This window comes from Eleutherodactylus coqui, chromosome 2, assembly GCF_035609145.1.
Source record: "Eleutherodactylus coqui strain aEleCoq1 chromosome 2, aEleCoq1.hap1, whole genome shotgun sequence".
Lineage (NCBI taxonomy): Eukaryota > Metazoa > Chordata > Amphibia > Anura > Eleutherodactylidae > Eleutherodactylus > Eleutherodactylus coqui.
Window position 1 is genome coordinate 296,897,436 of NC_089838.1, and position 22,969 is coordinate 296,920,404.

General features: G+C 46.1%; 2 protein-coding genes across 2 annotated transcripts in view; one reads left to right on the forward strand and one right to left on the reverse strand.

Annotated features, from left to right (window-relative positions):
- TM2D2 (TM2 domain containing 2) lies at nt 1-10,510 on the reverse strand. Its single transcript, XM_066593379.1, has 4 exons — nt 10,300-10,510; nt 8,488-8,575; nt 7,180-7,295; nt 1-510 (listed from the first exon to the last, which is right to left on the reverse strand). The coding sequence occupies exons 1-4, from the start codon at nt 10,476-10,478 to the stop codon at nt 297-299; spliced, it is 597 nt and encodes a 198-aa protein (XP_066449476.1). The 5' UTR covers nt 10,479-10,510; the 3' UTR covers nt 1-296.
- Nucleotides 10,511-11,019: 509 nt separating this feature from the next.
- The window catches only part of ADAM9 (ADAM metallopeptidase domain 9), a 123,489-nt gene continuing 111,539 nt past the window's right edge, over nt 11,020-22,969 (forward strand). Inside the window, exon 1 of the mRNA XM_066593380.1 lies at nt 11,020-11,334. Within this exon, the coding sequence (XP_066449477.1) occupies nt 11,274-11,334 (61 nt within the window). The 5' untranslated portion in view covers nt 11,020-11,273. The remainder of the gene's footprint in view (nt 11,335-22,969) is intronic.

The following is a 22,969-nucleotide window of genomic DNA, read 5'->3' on the forward strand; positions in this document are numbered from 1 at the left end:
TACAGTTCCTTATTTTATTACATATACAAGGCATCAGCATTTATACCATATTTACAGCTTTTTATCTTACAGGTGAGACCAAAATGTGGCAATGGTTCAATATGTTCTTAGTAACTTCAGAGGATTCATTTCTTCCTTCGTATAGTCAATACGTGAAATAAATAGTGACGCCTAAGAGTGCATCCGAGGTGCTGTGAGTCCCATACACCATGTGGGAGGATCTTCGTTAGATACCATGCTCCAGTCTATGGCCACAGCGCCATAAAGTCCTTCTTATAGGAGCCCTGAAGGTGCGGTCAGTAGATTGTGCACCAGTTGCTGTTGTCACTTGGCATCAACCCTCCGGTGATGAGCAGAATGAGATCTACAAACCACCAGATGCCTAGACCTCCTAAAGTGAGAAGTTTACCCACAGCAGTGCCGGTGTGTCCTAGGCAGAAGCGATCAACCCCAAAGCAGCCCAGGAAGAAGGAGTAGAGCAAGGTGGTAATGAAATAATGACCCGTGTATCTGTTAAAAGACAAAATTATATTAATTAGACACTTAAAGCTTCCCAGGAGGACTCATTTCAATACAAAATGTGGATAGATCAATTAACATCAATATTAAGTTTAGGTAACTGGCAATGAACATGATCTGTCGGCTTTGTATCACCCAGTCATCAGCTATATCTGCACTGGAAGTAGCAGCAAGTGTTTCAATTCCCTGCAGTGCCCCCGCAGGTAAGATGAAGTATTACACAGTTCTCACTGAAACCAATGTGCTCAGTGTAATGGCTGAATGTGCCAGAACCTTTAGTGCGAGAAAGTTCCTTTGTAGCCACTCTGGCCAACATGTGACTAGAAGAAAGACAACACCCCCATAAAAGGGGCTATCTGCTATTAGAAAAATTAAAAAAACGTAATTGTGATAAAACATAGAAAGAACAGGTGTACTCCTGTTCTCTGCTCCGGCAGTTCCCTACTGGTCTGTTTACGTATGGGCAGTAGTGATGGTGAATGCTACAGCAGTCATGTGCTGTACGTCTGCCATCATGGCTAACATTGCCGGGCGGTGATCCCAATAGTATGGGCAAGTGACTGCTAAAGCCCCCGATTGGTTGAAGTGCAGTAAACAAAAAACCGCAGCAGATTCAACGCTGCATCACCGTGGCAGAGATCAGGCGAGTACTGGTTCTTTATGTTTTACCAAATTTTAAGCCAGATAACCATTTTGACTCAGATTTCCAAAATTATGCATTTGCAAATTGGTTTTCTACATCAGAAATTTCTTTAAGAGTTCAACATGACCTAAAGGAGCCCTATTTATTCATTAGATTTAATTGCTATATTACTTTTTCCATCCCTATTTGGGGAGGTGGGGGGAGAAAATCCTATAAGAACTGCCAAAAATACAATCATGTTAGAATTTTGCTGAGTTGATTTTAGCAGGTTGTTCCCGCACAGAGAAACATGGAGGCCGGGATAACCTACGATTTTACTAAGACTATTACATGACTAAAAGTGGCATAAAGAAACTAAAATCGAACACCAAAGCTTAAAGTAAGCATTGCTTCTCCGGGCTCCACTGAAACATGAAAGGGTCAAGAAGTGATGCTCATTTACAGGCTTAACCCTTTCCAATCCACTGTCTGACCTCTGAAGACATTATGATTTAAGGCTGTACAGCTACGGTGCTGAAAGACGTCCGTCGGGGTTCTCTTACTGTATATTGCCAGCCTCTCTGCGGTCGGAGCCTATCCAACGTGTCACCTCATGCAGTACTGACTTCAGCCAGCAGATAGCGCCGTTGTATAATGGCAGAAAAAAAGAAAGCCCCCTAGGAAAACCAGGATACAAATTGGATTGGTTAGGGTTAAAGGGGTTGTCCCGTGAAAGCAAGTGGGGGTATACACTTCTGTATGGCCATATTAATGCACTTTGTAATGTACATCGTGCATTAATTATGAGCCATACAGAAGTTATTCACTTACCTGCTCCGTTGCTGGCGTCCTCGTCTCCATGGTGCCGTCTAATTTCAGCGTCTAATCGCCCGATTAGACGCGCTTGCACAGTCCGGTCTTCTCCCTGGTGAATGGGGCCGCTCGTGCTGGAGAGCTGGTCCTCGTAGCTCCGCCCCGTCACGCGTGCCGATTCCAGCCAATCAGGAGGCTGGAATCGGCAATGGACCGCACAGAGCCCACGGTGCACCATGGGAGAAGACTAAGGTAAGGAAGAAGTCGCCGCAGCGTGGGGATTCGGGTAAGTACTAAACTTTTTTTTTTTTAACATGCATCGGGTTTGTCTCACGCCGAACGGGGGGCCTATTGAATAAAAAAAAAACGTTTCGGCGCGGGACAACCCCTTTAAAAGGGAACCTGTCATGACCTTCGAGACTCAGACTACATTATGGGTGTCAAGGTAATAGAACGGGGAGTTCAGGAAGAACGCGCTTTACCATGGAGATGAATGGGGTAGAGTGCACACAGAGCCGACTGAAAAGAGTCACACTGTGAGCATGCATGGACTACGAGAGTGGAACGGCCCAGGAACGGGGTGCCCAGTGAGTACAAAACAGCACTACCAGGACTCCCCGTTCCATGATTTTTGCACCCCATAACAGTTTATGGGGATCTATAGGTTTCCTTTAAAGGGATTTTGAGTTGTAGAAAAAAAATAATAATTACAGAGAGTAGGCGAACTAAGTCACAGTCACTGCTTCGATCCCCTGCGTCTCCTGCCCTATCCACTGATCTGTGCTTACATTGGCTGCAGCGGTCTTGTGTTTCTATGGATCACAGCTGCAGACGAGGCTGGTGACAGGCTGCAGCAGCTGTGTGTGTATGTGGAACGTCACTGCTGCAGCAAATGTAAGCAGCGGGACTGAACCCACAGAGCGCTGGGTATAAACTTAGGGCCTTTGGACACAGGATGATTGTTGGGCGCAGTCAACCCAACGATAGTCACTCCTGTGCTTTTACACAGTCACTGAGGAATGCCCTGGCCATATAAAAGGTGGCAGGTCAGAGTTTATTTATACAGGTCGCCGGCCTAATATTTTTATAGTAGAGGGAACGCCCATCTCAGTTGCTGCAAAAACTCTTTTTAGAAAAAGGGAGCGATTCTTGCTTAGCACTGATCGATATCAAACAACGTCAACCGGCGGACAACAGTGACTGACAGCTGTCCTGACGCCCAACGGATGGGGTAAAAGGGAAATAAAAAAAGACGACTTACCCTGCAAAATCTGCTTCAGCATCAGAAAACAAAAAAAAGTGATGGTTGTCAAAATGTAGTTAGCAGAAACGAAGAGAAATCTGCTGCTACACAAACACTAAAATGGATTGCCATAGTCGGAGTGTGAAGCACGTCTATAGGATGGGCAGTGATCTCATTCAGCAGTCCTGACCAGAAAGGCTATATTTTACTCTGCTATCAATAAATAATGTAATACTGCCCCCCTGTGGACAGAAATATACAGCCAATCAGAGAATTCCAGGGTCTAACTGGAGTGGATCCGGTCCGGCTCACACATCTGAGGGCTTGTACTAATGTATCGTGTAGTCAAAAAACATCAGCCTGGAGTCCAGGACAATAGAGAGATGCCACCGATACATTGTAACAAACCCTGAGCTGTGACAACAGGACTAATGCCCCTTTCAGACAAGCAGATTCTCGTTAAACGAGCAAGTGACGTCACCGTTAACTCATTAGAGCTCGTTCAGTCTGTTTAGACAGGCAGATCATCGTTGAGAATTGATCATTCTATGTGAAGCACTAAGCAGGGAGCGTTTAAACGAAGTGATTGAGCTATTATTATGCGCTAGCTGAGGCTGAACGACGAACGAAAAGTGAACGATAATAGTTTGCCGTTGGCTCGCATTTAAACTGAATAATTATTCCCTTTCGCTCGTTTGAATGATAATCGTTACGTCTGAACGCAGCAGATGGCAGGACCAGATTCCAGCCGCTAAACGCAAACAAGAACGTTTCCACTCCCAGATAAGAAGCAGCGATTTACCCTGAACAACTGAAAAACTACATATAATAGAAGTTGCACAACTTGTACAGTGAATACAGGGGGATTAGGGGATATAACGCTGATGACCCATCACTGGGCGGATATCTGCAGCCCCTTCACTGTCCATAAACATTGGACTGAGCTGCAATACCAGATACAGCCACACGGTGGAAGGGACACTGTGTCAAGTATCAAAGTAAAGTGAGTATGCCACTGCAGCATGCTCTGTGGCCCCTTTTAACTGTTTAAGTCCCAGTGGTGGGACTTGGCTTGATTGAAGATATTCTTGGTTTTCCCTTTAGGCTCCATTTTCCCGACTTTCCTTTACCTTTATATCCTTGCAGATGATTCATAATTGGACAAAAAGTACATTTTTCTATTTTCACAACCTTCGGTCTGGTAACGATTTTTTCTTATTACCCACTTTCTCCAGTGTGGGACTAAATACATTTCAGCCTTGGAAGGGAATGGAGCACAGTTTGGTTTTGGGGACTGCATTCCCAGACCCCATCTTCAGCCATTAGCAGCGTCTGGCCGTGTTGGGTAAACCCGCTGATCTTGCCCCAATTCTAACTGACTCAGCACAAGCATCAGCCAAAAACCCCGTTGCTTTCTGTAACAGAGGTATCTATTTTACACCATCTTCTCTCGGTGTGCCAGCCTTCACATGGACTACTTACTGACTGAGCCGATGGAACATGGATCTCGCTACATTCACTTCAAGGAGGGAGCTTGAGGTCTCCCAGGATTTCCTTAATAAGCTTTCAGCCTTTCTGTCCTTCAGGTCTTCGAGTTGTGACCTCCTCAAATGCCAAGGTTGTATTTGCAGATTTGCAATCTACTTCCGCTACCTGGATGTCAATTTTTGGAATCTCCATCCACGGTTTGGTTTCCTCGTCATCAGATGCAAATCTTTCCTTCATCTTTGACGGGATAAACGGCCTTTTATCCCAGGAGCGCCCATTCCTCCTGAATAAAGGAACTAATATTTTTGTGCATTGGAAATACTAATTTTTTCTTCGATTGTAGGCCACTGGACATTTCATCTTCAACTGTTCTCGACTCACAACCTCTTCTACATCCATCGTGGTTCTCACCGCCTGCAATAATTCCTCCATGTCGGAGGATCTCAATTCCCCCTCTTCTAGGAACTCATCAGACCCGACAGCAGGCAGCCTTCTGAATTGGATGGTGATATTTCCCTAGATCCTATCTTCCTTTCCTTTATCCCACCTTACAGCACCAGCATATCATGGTCGTCGCCATTTTGGAGATTTGTGACCAGAAGTGTCAGTGCACTTCCCCTGCTTTGCACTCTGACTGTCTCTCTGGGCAACACAGCGCCCACCATACCCCAGTGCCAGATCACAGAGATTCCTGAAACAGGACGGCTGGGAGCTGCTGGAGGACCGAAGCAGCCTGATAACACCTCTCCCGCTCTACCAGAGGAGCAGGAGGAAGCGGTCAGCCCTGTGTTCAGGAAAGATAGGATTAGCTAAAGGGGAAGAGAGGCACTGCGAGTGTCCCCAGCTATCTGCCGCTGCCACAGCTTAATCACTCTACCCCGCTGCCAGTCACGGATAGTCGAGCGCAATGTCATCTGTGCCCCGTAGGGATAAGAAAAACACTGAGGGGTGGGGAGGGGCTATTAAACCTCTTTGGGTTTCCTGTCCCTATAGAACCAATAGAGTGAGGTTTCATGTTCCCGGGCAGATCGGATTCCATGCGGGAAATCCCACACGGAATTCAGCCCTAACTGCAGCCAATGACTCATGCTTACTTGTATTTACCTGGGAACGGCGTCCACGCTGGATCTCCCCACTTCTGGGTTCGCTGTTCTGCACTTCGTCCTCACAGCTTACCGTTGGACATGTGCACTACAGTTTTTGTTTTTTTAAAACCTCCTGCTTTCCCACAGGATCCACGGCAAATCCGCAGTGTGAGCTGCGAACCGGACAGCTTCCAATGACTTAAATGGAAGCGGTCAGTGTGGGACCCGCACAACAATGGGGCGTGCTGCAATTTGTTTTCTGCACCAAAAGGTCTGCAAAACAAATCTGCATGCCGAAATTAATTTGCAGACACTCATGCTGCTCTGTGGGCGGCTTCATTTGAGGATTTCCCGCACTGGTTCCGCAAATCAAACTTTTCTGTGGACATGAGGCCTAAATCCCAGCGGTGTGTCATAGAAGTAGAAAAGGAAAAAACAAACAGTCACATGGCTAGGTCGATGGAAACATAACAAAAAAAATTGGCTTTTAAATCGCACAGATGGGGGAAAAAAAAAAAAAAAAAAAAAAGAATTGCTTGGTCATTAAGTAACAAAGCCGGCTGCATCCTTCTGGTTTTAACGACAACCTATATGCTTTCCTGATAAAAACACAATTCTGGAGCAACTTTCTTTGAATCCTGTCTGGTGCTACTTATCTGTTATTCTTCCAGGAATTGTATATATAAACTGACAACTGGGCGTTACCATTCTCTATGTCAATAGGGTACGCCCCTACTCAGCCCGACACTGCCCAATCAGTGCTGATGGACACACCTCACTAACAGGAAAAACTGCAACGTCCAGCTGACTATTAAAAGGGATTGTACTGTTCTAAACTATTGATGGCCTATCCTGAGGACAGATCATGAATAGTAGATCAGCGGGTTCAGTAAACCAGGACCTATGCGATCAGCTGTTCGCCAAAGCCAGCAAGTGCGTGCTTATCTCTGCAGGAAGCAAACAGCTCAGTTCTTACTGCAGTGGCCAGGCCTGGTATTGCAGGCTGAGCTCCCATTGTAATGAATGGCCTGGCAAATAGCTGATTAGTGGGGGTCCTGAGCAGAAGACCCCCACTAATCTACTATTGATGACCTGTCCTGAGGACAGATCATGAATAGTACATCACCCAGGACCCATGCTGATCAGCTGTTGGCCAAAGCCAGCAAGTGCGTGCTTATCTCTGCAGGAAGCAAACAGCTCAGTTCTTACTGCAGTGGCCAGGCTTGGTATTGCAGGCTGAGCTCCCATTGTAATGATTGGTGGGTCCCCTGAGCAGAGGACCCCCACTAATCTACTATTGATGACCTGTCCTGAGGATAGACCATCAATCGTTTACAACCGGACAACCTCTTTAAATTGATACGTTTCTAGGAGGATTAACAGCGGCACAATGATGAGACGTCACGTACTTGATGCAAGGCTTGTCCCCTCGTTGGAACGTCTGAGGACCGGCGCACTCGATGCCCGGCAATGATCGGCACAATACATTTGTGTGGTTGACATCCGCGTATGCCTGACCGCCAAACTGGGAAAGACAGGAAGGCAGAATTACTGATCGCTACACAATTCTATCTCACAATGCAGTAATGGACATGTGACACGGGTAGAGCTCATCTATCAACTGGCGGGATCATTGTAGGAACACTAAGAGGAGGGATGTGTTTAACCCCTTCCCGCCACTTTGGTTTTTTTCGTTTTCATTTTTTCCTCCTTACGCATGAGCAGTGACTGAGGACTGCAGCAACAGCAACGGAATCCGAAAGGACAATCTGTGCGGGGGGCAGAGCCGTACTGGGCTAGGGTGACTCTTGGGGTGTTATGTAAGGGGAGGTTTTGTGTTCTGATGGTGGAAAAGAACAGAAAATGGAGATGAAGTTCAATAAAAAGACTTAATTAAAAAAAAAAAAAAAAAAGGATTTCTTAAAGCGACACTCCGGTCCTGGTGCATAAAGACGGCCGCACCGCTTCTCCGACTACCTGATGCACACTGTATATTAGTATACATCAGTAGTCGAGGCCAGTGTTCCCCAACTCCAGTCCTCAGGGACCCCAACAGGTCATGTTTTCAGGATTTCCTTAGTATTGCACAGGTGATGTAATCATTGTCAGACATTGCCACAGGTGGTCTTACTATAGGAGATCCTGAAAACATGTCCTGTAGGGGGCGCCAAGGACTAGAGTTGGGGAACACTGGTCTAAAGCTCTACATGCTGCTCTGACTGGTCAGCCCTGATGCCAATTAAAGCAGCGTGTAGGCTCTCATACTAATGTACAATATACATCAGGTAGTCAAAGCAGCGGTACGGCCATCTTTGTTTGTCCAGGACAGGAGGGTCGCTTTAACCCCTTATGGACCAGGCGCGGTAAATATACGGCACTTGGTCCTGGGCTTTAATCCCGGCCAACAGCAGAAATACGGCACGGGATTAGAAACTCTGCTCTTGCAATCAAGCATAAGTAGGTTAGGTTCTCGGCTGTCGAACACAGCATAGGACCAGGAGGAGAAGGGAAAAGCAGATTTTAACCCCTTCTGCCTTCTCCTTTCCCCGGTACATAGCGCTCAATAAGTGTACTAAAAAGTGAAAGTGTTTCTTCCACTACGCGACTCGGGGATCATGTGCCCATCACAGCCCCCCACCGTGTACAATAACAGACATTTCATGAGTTCGTACAGGACCTTCCCAGGACTAGATGAACGGGTGAGTGCTGACAGATACCTTGATGCAGCCGTAGGTGAGGTCCTGCAGGCTGGTGGTGTTCCCGGCGTGGTCCACGGGGTCGTCACAGTCTAGAAACTCCTCCGGCCTAAGGAACAGACAGAAGGAGGTGATGATTATGCAGGAGGACCCCCTCTAGGCCGAGTCTAGGGGGGAGGAGACACCAACAACGTGCTGCCGGGGAACAACAAGTGATGGCTAGGAAGAGTGGACGATAACTGTCGTATATCAGAGGGTGGTGGGAAAGCGGCTGAACATGTCACCGGTCCCCCCAAAATAGTCATAGCACCCCTCCCCCACCACATCTATATAAGCTCACCCCCTCACCACTTGACGGATAGTCACAGCAGACCCCCCTCCCTGCCGTCGCCCGCCCAGCGGTCACAGCAGACCCCCTCCCTGCCGTCGCCCGCCCAGCGGTCACAGCAGACCCCCTCCCTGCCGTCGCCCGCCCAGCGGTCACAGCAGACCCCCTCCCTGCCGTCGCCCGCCCAGCGGTCACAGCAGACCCCCTCCCTGCCGTCGCCCGCCCAGCGGTCACAGCAGACCCCCTCCTTGCCGTCGCCCGCCCAGCGGTCACAGCAGTCCCCCTCCTTGCCGTCGCCCTCCCAGCGGTCCCCCTCTCCCTCCCTGCTGTCGCCCGCCCAGCAGTCCCCCTCTCCCTCCCTGCTGTCGCCCGCCCAGCAGTCACAGCAGCCCCCCTCTCCCTCCCTGCAGTCGCCCGCCCAGCGGTCACAGCAGACCCCCTCTCCCTCCCTGCCGTCGCCCGTCCAGCAGACCCCCTCTCCCTCCCTGCTGTCGCCCGCCCAGCAGTCACAGCAGACCCCCTCTCCCTCCCTGCTGTCGCCCGCCCAGCAGTCCCCCTCTCCCTCCCTGCTGTCGCCCGCCCAGCAGTCACAGCAGACCCCCCTCTCCCTCCCTGCAGTCGCCCGCCCAGCGGTCACAGCAGACCCCCTCTCCCTCCCTGCAGTCGCCCGCCCAGCGGTCACAGCAGACCCCCTCTCCCTCCCTGCAGTCGCCCGCCCAGCGGTCACAGCAGACCCCCTCTCCCTCCCTGCCGTCGCCCGCCCAGCAGTCCCCCTCTCCCTCCCTGCCGTCGCCCGCCCAGCAGTCCCCCTCTCCCTCCCTGCCGTCGCCCGCCCAGCAGTCCCCCTCTCCCTCCCTGCCGTCGCCCGCCCAGCAGTCCCCCTCTCCCTCCCTGCCGTCGCCCGCCCAGCAGTCCCCCTCTCCCTCCCTGCCGTCGCCCGCCCAGCAGTCCCCCTCTCCCTCCCTGCCGTCGCCCGCCCAGCAGTCCCCCTCTCCCTCCCTGCAGTCGCCCGCCCAGCGGTCACAGCAGACCCCCTCTCCCTCCCTGCAGTCCCCCGCCCAGTAGTCGTGCAGAAGGGCTCACTATGTTTGTACCATACAGTTCTACAATTTTCTGATTCACCTTTAGATGAATTCCTTATTCTTTAAACCTCTGTTTGCTGTCAGTGAATGGAAATATCCTACAACTGCGTCCCAATGGGAGCGACATCCAGCAGGAGCAGAAATACATCTAAAGCCCTGATGTGCTACAATGTAACAGTGCGGTTCACACTGCAGCAAACCCTCAGCTGTGAGGGGAGCAGCTGATGGCCCATGGGTCACATGCAGCAGGGATTGGGGCTGTTAACCCTTTATGTACTGCGGCTCCCCCATTCTAGTACCGGCCCCTCCAGCCCCCCACCCTTCTCTTAGGGCGCAGAGCATGGGGCACTCCTAGCATCCTGCTCCACCGCGCCCCCTAGAGCCGGGCTGGGAGCAGTGTGCAGGAGCTTTGCGGCTACTCACAAGTACTCGCACAACACGAAGGGTCCCTGGGGGTCTCTGTGGACAGGGGGGGCGGTGCTGCTCGGCGCGGGGGAGGAGGCGGGGCTGGTGTTGTTCTGGGTGGCGATGAGGGAGAAGGTGAGCAGCAGCCCCTGTCCTCCCAGCAGCAGGTAAGTCAGCGGCGGCCGCAGCCACCCCATCTTCCTCCGACCTCACACCCTTCTAAGCAGCTTCTTCCGCCAGTACTCCCAGCGACCAATCCCAAAGCACAAAACCGACATTGACCGCACGACACTTTGTCACGTCTGACGTCATCGCGTTATGGTCTCCTCTAGAGGCGCCATTTTGGAATAGTTTTCTCCATTGTGAACAGTTCATAACGGTCTACTAGAAAATGGCGACAGACTAGAAAATCAAGCAGACATTCTCCAAACTCTATCGTTTACCCTTCAGGACCATTCTTTCCCTATACACAATGGTTGTGTCATTTATTTCAACGGTAGTGTCATTTGTCAACCTTCCTTTCTACTACTATATGCCTATGCTAGGACAGTTGATCGAAAATACATAGCGCTGACGCCGCTATACGGAACAAATACAAAAACTAAGTGAATTGCAGTTTCTAGTCTGAACACCAGATGGCGCTGATGTTGCTATGGATAAAGCGGATGGATAAAGGGGGGAAAAAAAAAAAAAGACCCGGGATGCGCATGCGCACTGAGATTGTTGAGGTCAGGGAGTGATCAGCTGGGGTGAGTGCAGTGTGTTTGCACTTCTGTAGGAGAAAAGTGAGGCAGAGGCTGGATCATCACCCTCATCATCCTCTTGCTGAACCCTCCTAGGGAGGAGGGGTTGTCCAGCAAGGGAGGAAGTGACTGGGGGGAACTTTGGGGAATAGCTGGATGTAGTGATTGCAGCTCTGGAGGAGAAGCTTCTGCACTATGCATCAGTGATCTGGAGGAGGCAGCAACTAGATCTGTCCCCATCTCCATGCCATGGCTGCCGCTGCCGCGTCCCCGGGGGTCGTCCTGCTCATCACCTGCTCCGTGGTCCTCGGTAAGACCTCCTTCTATCTATAAAGTTCTGCCACTTTCTAATGTACTTTGTATAGCAACTCGTCGCCCCTTACAAGACCTCTGCTTGCTGTCAGTGAATGGGATTGTTCTCCTCAGCGGAACCTTTAACGGTCCCATGGGTTATGGGAGCTTAAATGAAGTCTGACCGTGCGAACGCTTCGCTGTGTTTTAGGCTGCGCTCACACCGGCGTTGGGGCAGTGTGCGGTTTCCGTCTCTGCTCTAATTTTGGAGGAAAAAAACTGAAAAAACAGATTTGGTTTTTTCTTTTTCCTCCATTGATTTCAGTGGGTTTCAAAAAAACGGAAAGGCTTCCATTCGCTTCTATTCCGCCAGACTTCCGTTTTTTTGGGGGGGAAAAAATGTAGAACTTTAAAACTTTCTTAACACAATAAGTTTACAGTGAAAAATATCAAAAACCGATCCAAACCTATCAGATCGTCTGCCACGCGTAAGACGTAAAATCGTAGAGGCGTGCGGTTTACACGTACGTTTCTCGCACATGTGAGATATACGTACAAGTGCCGGTGTAGATGCCCTTACTGAGAGCAGAGTTCTTATAGGAGTGGTCCAGTCATTTACTATTGGTGACCTGCTCTCAGGATGCTTCACCAGTAGTTGATTGCTGGGGGTCCGCCGCTCGGGATCGCCGCCTGATCCTCTGGCCACTGTCATGCAGCAAGGCCAGACGTCCGCATTGGTGGTCGGCACCGGGATGTAATAGGAGGCATTGCTGATTACAATGTAAGCCATCCAGCTCTGACCACTGATATGGAGGATCAGCTGATCGGTGGGATTCCCGAGGGGCGGACCCCCAGCACTCAACTACTGGTGACGTATCCTGGGAGTAGATCAGCCATAGTAAAAGCCTGGAATAGCCCTTTAACCAGCGGCGTCCCGCCATGGAGACCAATGCTGGATCCGTCCTACCATGGAAACGGATGGACCCTACTGACTATGGGGCTCATTCACACGAGCGGAAGTACGCGGCATATAACTCATGCAGTTTTCGCGTGTAACCCGCAGTGAATAAAACCCATTGATTTCAGTGGGTTTGGTCACATAAGCGCATTTCGTTTGCGCCAAAAATCTGCAGCATGCGCGATAACCGCACGTATCGAACAAATTAACTTAATTACCCATTGCAATCAATCAAAGCATGGTGGGGTGTTGTTTGCGCGCGCAAATGTGCACAACTTACACGTACAAAAAATAGCGTAAAACACGCACAGGTGTGCACAAAAACACAACGCCCATGGTGCAAATGCACAGCGCGAGTGTGAAATTAATGGCGGCAATTGCAAGCGAATGGGGGCTTGACGAAAATTGAAAGGGGTGATGAATGGGTGAAGAGCCGGCTGTAGGGCAGTGCGGCCGGTGTCGCTTGTCGGAGGACGTAACAAGCCTTCTGTAACCTGTGGAACTACAACTCCCAGAATGGAGGCCCTGCTGAGAGTTGTAGTGTCAGAGGTACATGCTGTACCTTGTTTAGCGCACACTCATACTTGCGCCCGCGCAGTTGATCCGCTCTGTCCTTAGACCGAGCTGCCGGACCGACTCCTTGGACTATGATGAGGTCCATCTGTGCTCTGGCGTTTTGGATGACGTGTTCTCGGACTACACAGTGCAGTGTGCTGCGCCGTATGGTCTGGGGGTTAATGCCGGATCTGCAGAGCATTGCGTCCCGTTACTCTCTAATATTCTGACATCGCTGGTAAGATACGGTGTCAAGAAGCAGGTCTGTTACCGATGTGATCCAGAGAGGACGGTCATTAGCGGCCGCCATGTTGCGCACATTACTAACAGCACATTGGTCCCATCCGTTGGGATGGCTTGAGGATTGCTTTATGTTCTTCTTGTTCGCTGCTGATAACGTTCTCTCAGCGGCAGAAGATAAGTTTGGCGCTCGTGATTTCCATTCTGTTTGTGGTTGTTATCTGGTTCCTCTTCTAGATAACGGTATACGGAGATGCAGCAGAGCTGAATGTACCGTTAGTGGCGGCCTACCGAGATACATCATGTCTGGTAGGGCGTATGGGTGTCATAGAGCACATGCTGCTTAACCCAAAAAAGCGGATTTTTACACTTTTTTTCAGGCGGAGTTTGCCGCAGGATAATTTCACGGTGAATTGCGCCGTGTGAACGCACCTCTAGGGGCCTTTCGCGCAGGACAGAATATTCCGCACCAAAATCCACACTACCAATTGCAGATTTTGATGCAGAAATCAACTATTTTCACTTCTGCATCACAACCCGCATGTTAGCAGTTTGGGTTTTGGTGCAAAATATTTCGCAGGGGGACGTATTCCGCATCGCCATTGTGCAATATTCCGTCTTGTGTGAAAGGTCATAGAATGGTAGAGTTGGAAGGGATCTCCAGGGTCATCGGGTCCAACCCCCTGCTCAGTGCAGGATGACTAAATCATCCCAGACAGATGTCTGTCCAGCCTTTGTTTGAAGACTTCCATTGAAGGAGAACTCGCCACCTCCCGTGGTAACCTGTTCCACTCATTGATCCCCCTCACTGTCTAATATCTAATCTGTCTCTCCTTTCAGTTACATCCCATTGCTTCTGGTCTTTCCTTGTGCAGATGAGAATAGGGCTGATCCCTCTGCACTGTCACAGCCCTTCAGATATTTGTAGACCGCTATTTGGTCTCCTCTCAGCCTTCTTTTTTGCAAGCTAAACATTCCCAGATCCTTTAACCGTTCCTCATAGGACATGATTTGCAGACCGCTCACCATCTTGGTAACTCTTTTCTGAACTTGCTCCAGTTTGTCGATGCTTTTTCAATGTGGGGTGCCCAGAACTGGACACAGTATTCCAGATGAGGTCTGAACATGGAGGAGGATAATGACCTCACATGATCTAGCCTCTATGCTTCTCTTAACACATCCCAGAATTGTGTTTTTCCCTTTTTGGCTGCTGCATCACATTGTTGACTCATGTTCAGTCTATGATCTATTAGTATACCCAAGTCTTTTTCACATGTGCTGCTGCTTAGCCCAATTCCTCCCATTCTGTATGTGCTTTTTTCATTTTTCTTGCCCAGATGTAGGACTTTGCATTTCTCCTTGTTAAATACCATTCTGTTAGTCGCTGCCCACTGTTCAAGCTTTTCTAGATCTTTTTGAATCCTCTCTTTTCCCTAGTGTTAGCTATCCCTCCATGCTTTGTGTCGTTGGCAAATTTGATCAGTTTACCATCAATTTCCTCCTCCAGATCACTTATAAAAATGTTGAACAACACTGGGCCTAGCACAGAGCCGTGTGGTCCCCACTTGATACATTCTTGCACTTGTATGTGCAGCCATTTATGACCACTCTTTGAGTACGATCACTCAGCCAGTTGTGAATCCACCTAACAGTTCCCTTGTCATTCCCGTATTTGGTCATTTTTCCAATAAGTATGGTGTGAGATACTTTGTCAAATGCTTTACTAAAGTCAAGATATACTATATCCACCCCATCTCCCTGATCAACCCAATTGGTGATTCTGTCATAGAAGGAAATTAGCAGGTCCCTGAGGTCCCATCACACGAGCGTATTTACACACCGTATTCTGTGCCCCATTTTTTGCACGTAATGCGCAGTGAATGGTTCCTACTGATTTTAATGGGGTCGTTCACATGAGGGTATTTTTACACACTACGCGCAGTCGCATGAAAAAACCCATGGCATGGCTTACGTTGGTGAGTCTTACGTACCATAGAAGCCCATTGAAAACCTGCATATTTGTTGCGTATTTATGCACAAAAGCAATGCGATTCTGTGCGTTCTTTTTCGCGCTTGTAGACGCAGTGTATTTGCCTACACAATCCTGCTGGAGCGGCTGAAATCCGCAGGCGTAAGCCTTATTTTGCTCATGCAATTACACAGTGAATGAGCTTTTTTGGGAACCTTTCAGCAGGGTCCGGCAACTCCCATAGTTATTCCTATTCCCTGACTACCAGGCGGTTTAGAGACAAGTGTCTGTGTTGAGGGACTCGTGCCCCAATTTTTCTGGACTAGAACCTTCCTCTGCTCCATCTGTTCTCCCCTCCCTCCTCTTTAATATAGCCATTAAAATAAGTTCAAAAGTCAGCCATCTGCTGGGAAATTATCTGGGATTCCCAAGGTCCAGTATTGGGATGTTATCAGGAAAAACTTTGTAGTGAAGTGTTGAAGCCCCTCCCCAGCATAGCCCTGATCTGGCCCCATCAGACTGTCACCTGCTGGGTCCCCTGAAAGAAGCCCTAAGAGGACAAAAATGCCTCTCATCCATGGGGACATCGCATGTTGGCGAGTGCGATATCGGGCCGAGTTCCACAGCCTGACATCGCACTCGCCTGGGTAATGGTGAGCTCTGATGGCGCTCGTTTTGGTTGTTGCCCTGCTTATCAGGCAATAGATGTGACTATAAACATCTGTGTAGAATTTTAACCCCAAGTTTACGTCCTGGATGGTGGTAGCTAACACGACAGGATGTAAACTTACACCCTGTGGATGATGGGGGATCAGAAGTGAGCCCATGCCATCCCGCAGTGGGAGCTGGCTGTACCTGATTGCCGAACTCCCGCTGTAACAGCAGGGATAGATGAGAACACCGATCCCCGCTGTTAATCCTTTACACGCCGCGATCAATGTACATAGTGGCATGTAAAAGGTTCACAGAGGCAGCACGCTGGGTTGCCATACATTGATGTCCGGGCCTTCTATGGCCTGTATTGCATCCTCCTAGCTTTTATGGTTCAAGTCCCCTACAGAGACCTAAAAATTTTTTTGTCCACCTACTGTTTTTGTAAAAAAAAAATTTATACAAGTTTTGCTCTATATTTATATGCATCCAAAATAGTCCGTGTCCTTAAGGGGTTAAAAAAGTGACAGAAGAGAGCAAATACAGCAGAAATACTGTCCAACATCATGTTGCGGAGCGGTGCTGATGACACGTATCTGTATACAGCTGACTCAGGAGCTGTAGTTGTGCCATATACAGGTTAATCACTCGGCAGGACGGCTTTATGACCCGTCGTCAACTGATCATCCACTTTCAGCAGGGAAGAAAATGCTCACTGATCAACTGTTCCAGCTCCACGAATCGGCTTATGGTTTGATTATAATTAGGATTGCAGATTCTTGGCCTACGTAAAAAAAACAAAAAAAAATGATTTTTTTATTTTTAGATGCAAGAACTGGGGGAAAAATGTTTTTTTTTTCTTTTTTTAATAATTTAGAATAATTTTAATTTTTTTTGAATTTTATAGTTGTTTTACTTTTTTTTTCTTCTTTGGCGCTGTTGAGTGGATGATGGGTAACGACCAACGCGGCTGCCATTGCGGTTCCCATAGACTAGTCCTCTCCCTTTCCCAGATTCCAAGATGGGATGCTTGTGGTCCGTCCCCTGTCCCTGTATATCTTGGTGATCCGCAGGTGACAACTCCTAGGACAGTAGGAAGGTGACTTTGTTGGTTGTCACCCAACTTTTTGAAGCCCAGTAATGTCGTCTATGAAGAATTAGCTGAGCTGCTCCTTCATAGCATTTCTTAGAGTATTGATCGAGCTGTTTGACTTCGTACTAAGTAAGTTATCCATATTTAATCATTTACTAAAAATACTTGGATTGTTGGGAAATGACTCGCACATTTTACTTCCTGTGGTTGGGTGGAGAGATGTGTTATGTGCTGCCAGTCCGCTCGTATCCAGATATGGTAGATATGGAGAATGCCATGTCATATGGTCATCATACAGCGCCCTTCAACCCAATTTCTTTTAGCAGACTAGGAGATGGTGTGTTTGCTGCATAAGTATTTATGTTGCTTCCATAACTGGCGCCTAGTGGTGGATGCAGACCTGTGAAAGAACTACCATGTTTCCCCGAAAATAAGACAGTGTCTTATATTAATTTTTGTTCAAAAAGGTTTAACTTTTTTACATGTATAGTTGCCTGGACACTATTTAAATTGACTTTAACTTTAACTGTTAGAAGGGCTGAATTTTGGAGTAGGGCTTATATTTCAAGCATCCTCAAAAAGCCTGAAAAATCATTTTGCATCCTCAAAAATTCTGGAAAATCATGCTATGTCTTATTTTCAGGGTAACAGGTTAGGAGGGATATTAATTATCCTAAAAGTGGTGTAACAATGCTGTAAATGTTAAAGGGGTTGTCCCGCGCCGAAACGTTTTTTTTTTTTTTAACCCCCCCCCCGTTCGGCGCGAGACAACCCCGATGCAGGGGTTAAAAAAAACAAACGGAGAGTGCTTACCTGAATCCCGGCGGTCCGGCGTCTTCATACTTACCTGCTGAAGATGGCCGCCGGGGTCTGCTCCCTCCGTGGACCGCAGCTCTTCTGTGCGGTCCATTGCCGATTCCAGCCTCCTGATTGGCTGGAATCGGCACGTGACGGGGCGGAGCTACACGGAGCCGGCATTCTGCACGAGCGGCTCCATTGAAGAGAGCAGAAGACCCGGACTGCGCAAGCGCGGCTAATTTGGCCATCGGAGGGCGAAAATTAGTCGGCACCATGGCAACGAGGACGCCAGCAACGGAGCAGGTAAGTAAAAAACTTTTTATAACTTCTGTATGGCTCATAATTAATGCACAATGTACATTACAAAGTGCATTATTATGGCCATACAGAAGTGTATAGACCCACTTGCTGCCGCGGGACAACCCCTTTAAGGTTTGCACAAACATAATTGCAACTTTTTAAAGTTTAACCATCAAATGCCTTTTTTGAAGAAAAAAAGGGGGATGTGGCTTATTTTGAGGGGGTGGGGCTTCCCTGGCCTGATAAATTACACTAAAAAAAACTCATAGCTGGCATTAATATCTTTTTAAGTGCATAGACGGCACAAGATGTGCCCGATGTATTAAGAGGCGTGTGCAGAATGCATTATGGGACATCTTACTAAACCCTCCCCTCCATTATTTGTTCTGAAGGTATTCATTAGAGGTATTCTGGCACTCAGCAATGGCCGAACATAGGAAAATATTTCCACGCTGCCGCATCTCATATCTCCCTGAAAATGATTCTTAAAAGTTGGCAAATATGGCAAAAACATAAAGGTATCTCTACATGAGACAACTGTTGGGCGCATAAGCATCTGGCAGCCGTCTGAACATTAGTGTTTGTGCACTGATTTCTGCAGGAAGCAGACAGCTTCGTTCCCACTGCAGTGGCCGAGTGTGGTGTTGCAGGCCAAGATCGCATTGAAGTGAATGGGAACTTTGCCTGCAATACCAAATCTGGCCACTGCAGTGGGAACAGAGCTGTCTGCTTCCTGCAGAAATCAGCTTATTGTATAAGCATACCAACCAGCCAACAGCTGATCAGTGGGGGTCCTGGGTGGCAGACCGCATCGATCTATTAATGGTCTATCTTGCTGACAGGCCCTTAGTGCTTTATAAGTGGACAACTCCTTTAAATGGAAGTATCAGTGATGTTGCTGTAGGGGATGCAGAGGTAGTAAACGCCGCCATGCTCTGGTAGCAAAGGCCCCTCTGCTGTTTAAAAGATGTGCATTGTAAATGGTATATGGTAGAGCAGGCGGGCCCTGAGACACACAATGCATTGGAGCCCAGCTTCAGTTTATACTCCGGGACTCCCGGCAGGAAGTAAAATAGGGCTGCCTGTGCGCCATTTATAAATAGATGTTCTGATAATTAAAATTTTATATATATATATATATATATATGTGTTCAAACTGCCCTTTAGCCTCAGTTTGCGGCTTACATCTCTTTTCCGTTTTTGGAGCGGTGAAATGGAAGTAAGACTGAGTTTTTTTCCTCATTGAGTTTAGTGGGTTAAAAAAAAAAAAGGAAGCAATCCGGTTCCCATTTTCTTCACCCGCTGCTTCTGTTTTGTAAGGTTTATGTTTTTGGGTTTTTTTTTATGGGAAAATAATGCCATCTGCAGCGCTGTCTGTCCGTCCAAGAAATGGAAATCTAACGGAGTCTCAGTTTTACTGCCATTTCTCTGCTCCAAAAACGAAACCACGGGACGGAAGCCCTGAAGGAAGGCTAGACACTAGTGTGAACTTAACCTAACTCCGATCCATATGCACTATTTACACAAATACAACCATACTATGCCAAATAATACTTCTGTATAACACCTACGGTACACAATACTACCATCCAGTAGTAATAATACCACCATACAGTATACAGATAATACTACCATACAACGCCTACATAACATATAGTGTCAATAATACCATACAGCACCTACGTAACATCATGTACTGTAAATACTATCATACAGCACCCACAATATATACTGTAAATAATACTATCATACAGCGCCCACATAACATATATTGTCAATAATACCATACAGCACTGATATAACATTCTCTACTGTATGTAATAATACCATACAGCGCCCACATATATACTGTAAATAATACTTTCATACAGCACCCACATAACATCATGTACTGTAAATACTATCATACAGCACCCACAATATATACTGTAAATAATACTATCATACAGCGCCCATATAACATCATGTACTGTAAATACTATCATACAGCACCCACAATATATACTGTAAATAATACTATCATACAGCGCCCACATAACATCATGTACTGTAAATACTATCATATAGCACCCACGTAACATCATGTACTGTAAATACTATCATACAGCACCCACAATATATACTGTAAATAATACTATCATACAGCGCCCACATAACATCATGTACTGTAAATACTATCATACAGCACCCACAATATATACTGTAAATAATACTATCATACAGCGCCCATATAACATCATGTACTGTAAATACTATCATACAGCACCCACAATATATACTGTAAATAATACTATCATACAGCGCCCACATAACATCATGTACTGTAAATACTATCATACAGCACCCACGTAACATCATGTACTGTAAATACTATCATACAGCACCCACAATATATACTGTAAATAATACTATCATACAGCGCCCATATAACATCATGTACTGTAAATACTATCATACAGCACCCACAATATATACTGTAAATAATACTATCATACAGCGCCCACATAACATCATGTACTGTAAATACTATCATACAGCACCCACATAACATCATGTACTGTAAATACTATCATACAGCACCCACAATATATACTGTAAATAATACTATCATACAGCGCCCACATAACATATAGTGTCAATAATACCATACAGCACTGATATAACATTCTCTACTGTATGTAATAATACCATACAGCGCCCACATATATACTGTAAATAATACTTTCATACAGCACCCACGTAACATCATGTACTGTAAATACTATCATACAGCGCCGACATAACATCATGTACTGTAAATACTATCATACAGCGCCCACGTAACATCATGTACTGTAAATACTATCATACAGCACCCACAATATATACTGTAAATAATACTATCATACAGCACACATATAACATCATGTACTGTAAATACTATCATACAGCACCCACAATATATACTGTAAATAATACTATCATACAGCGCCCACATAACATCATGTACTGTAAATACTATCATACAGCACCCACATAACATCATGTACTGTAAATACTATCATACAGCACCCACAATATATTGTAAATAATACTATCATACAGCGCCCACATAACATATAGTGTCAATAATACCATACAGCACTGATATAACATTCTCTACTGTATGTAATAATACCATACAGCGCCCACATATATACTGTAAATAATACTTTCATACAGCACCCACATAACATCATGTACTGTAAATACTATCATACAGCACCTACATAACATCATGTACTGTAAATACTATCATACAGCACCCACAATATATACTGTAAATAATACTATCATACAGCACCCACATAACATCATGTACTGTAAATACTATCATACAGCACCTACATAACATCATGTACTGTAAATACTATCATACAGCACCCACAATATATACTGTAAATAATACTATCATACAGCGCCCACATAACATATAGTGTCAATAATACCATACAGCACTGATATAACATTCTCTACTGTATGTAATAATACCATACAGCACTGATATAACATTCTCTACTGTATGTAATAATACCATACAGCGCCCACATATATACTGTAAATAATACTTTCATACAGCACCCACGTAACATCATGTACTGTAAATACTATCATACAGCGCCGACATAACATCATGTACTGTAAATACTATCATACAGCACCCACGTAACATCATGTACTGTAAATACTATCATACAGCACCCACAATATATACTGTAAATAATACTATCATACAGCACACATATAACATCATGTACTGTAAATACTATCATACAGCACCCACAATATATACTGTAAATAATACTATCATACAGCGCCCACATAACATCATGTACTGTAAATACTATCATACAGCGCCCACATAACATCATGTACTGTAAATACTATCATACAGCACCCACAATATATACTGTAAATAATACTATCATACAGCGCCCATATAACATCATGTACTGTAAATACTATCATACAGCACCCACAATATATACTGTAAATAATACTATCATACAGCGCCCATATAACATCATGTACTGTAAATACTATCATACAGCACCCACAATATATACTGTAAATAATACTATCATACAGCACCCACATAACATCATGTACTGTAAATACTATCATACAGCACCCACATAACATCATGTACTGTAAATACTATCATACAGCACCCACAATATATACTGTAAATAATACTATCATACAGCGCCCACATAACATATAGTGTCAATAATACCATACAGCACTGATATAACATTCTCTACTGTATGTAATAATACCATACAGCGCCCACATATATACTGTAAATAATACTTTCATACAGCACCCACGTAACATCATGTACTGTAAATACTACCATACAGCACCCACAATATGTACTGTAAATAATACTATCATACAGCGCCCACATAACATATAGTGTCAATAATACCATACAGCACTGATATAACATTCTCTACTGTATGTAATAATACCATACAGTGCCCACATATATACTGTAAATAATACTTTCATACAGCACCCACGTAACATCATGTACTGTAAATACTATCATACAGCGTCCACATAACATCATGTACTGTAAATACTATCATACAGCGCCCACATAACATCATGTACTGTCAATAATACTTTCATACAGCTGACATAACATGTACTGTAAATACTATCATACAGCACCCACAATATGTACTGTAAATAATACTATCATACAGCACCCACATAACACATAGTGTCAATAATACCATACAGCACCCACGTAACATCATGTACTGTAAATACTACCATACAGCACCCACAATATGTACTGTAAATAATACTATCATACAGCGCCCACATAACATATAGTGTCAGTAATACCATACAGCACCGACGTAACATCATGTACTGGAAATACTACCATACAGAACCCACAATATGTACTGTAAATAATGCTATCATACAGCGCCCACATAATATCATGTACTGTAAATACTATCATAAAGCACCCACAATATGTACTGTAAGTAATGCTTTCATACAGCGCTGACATAACATGTGCTGTAAATAATACTGTCATACAGTGCCCACAT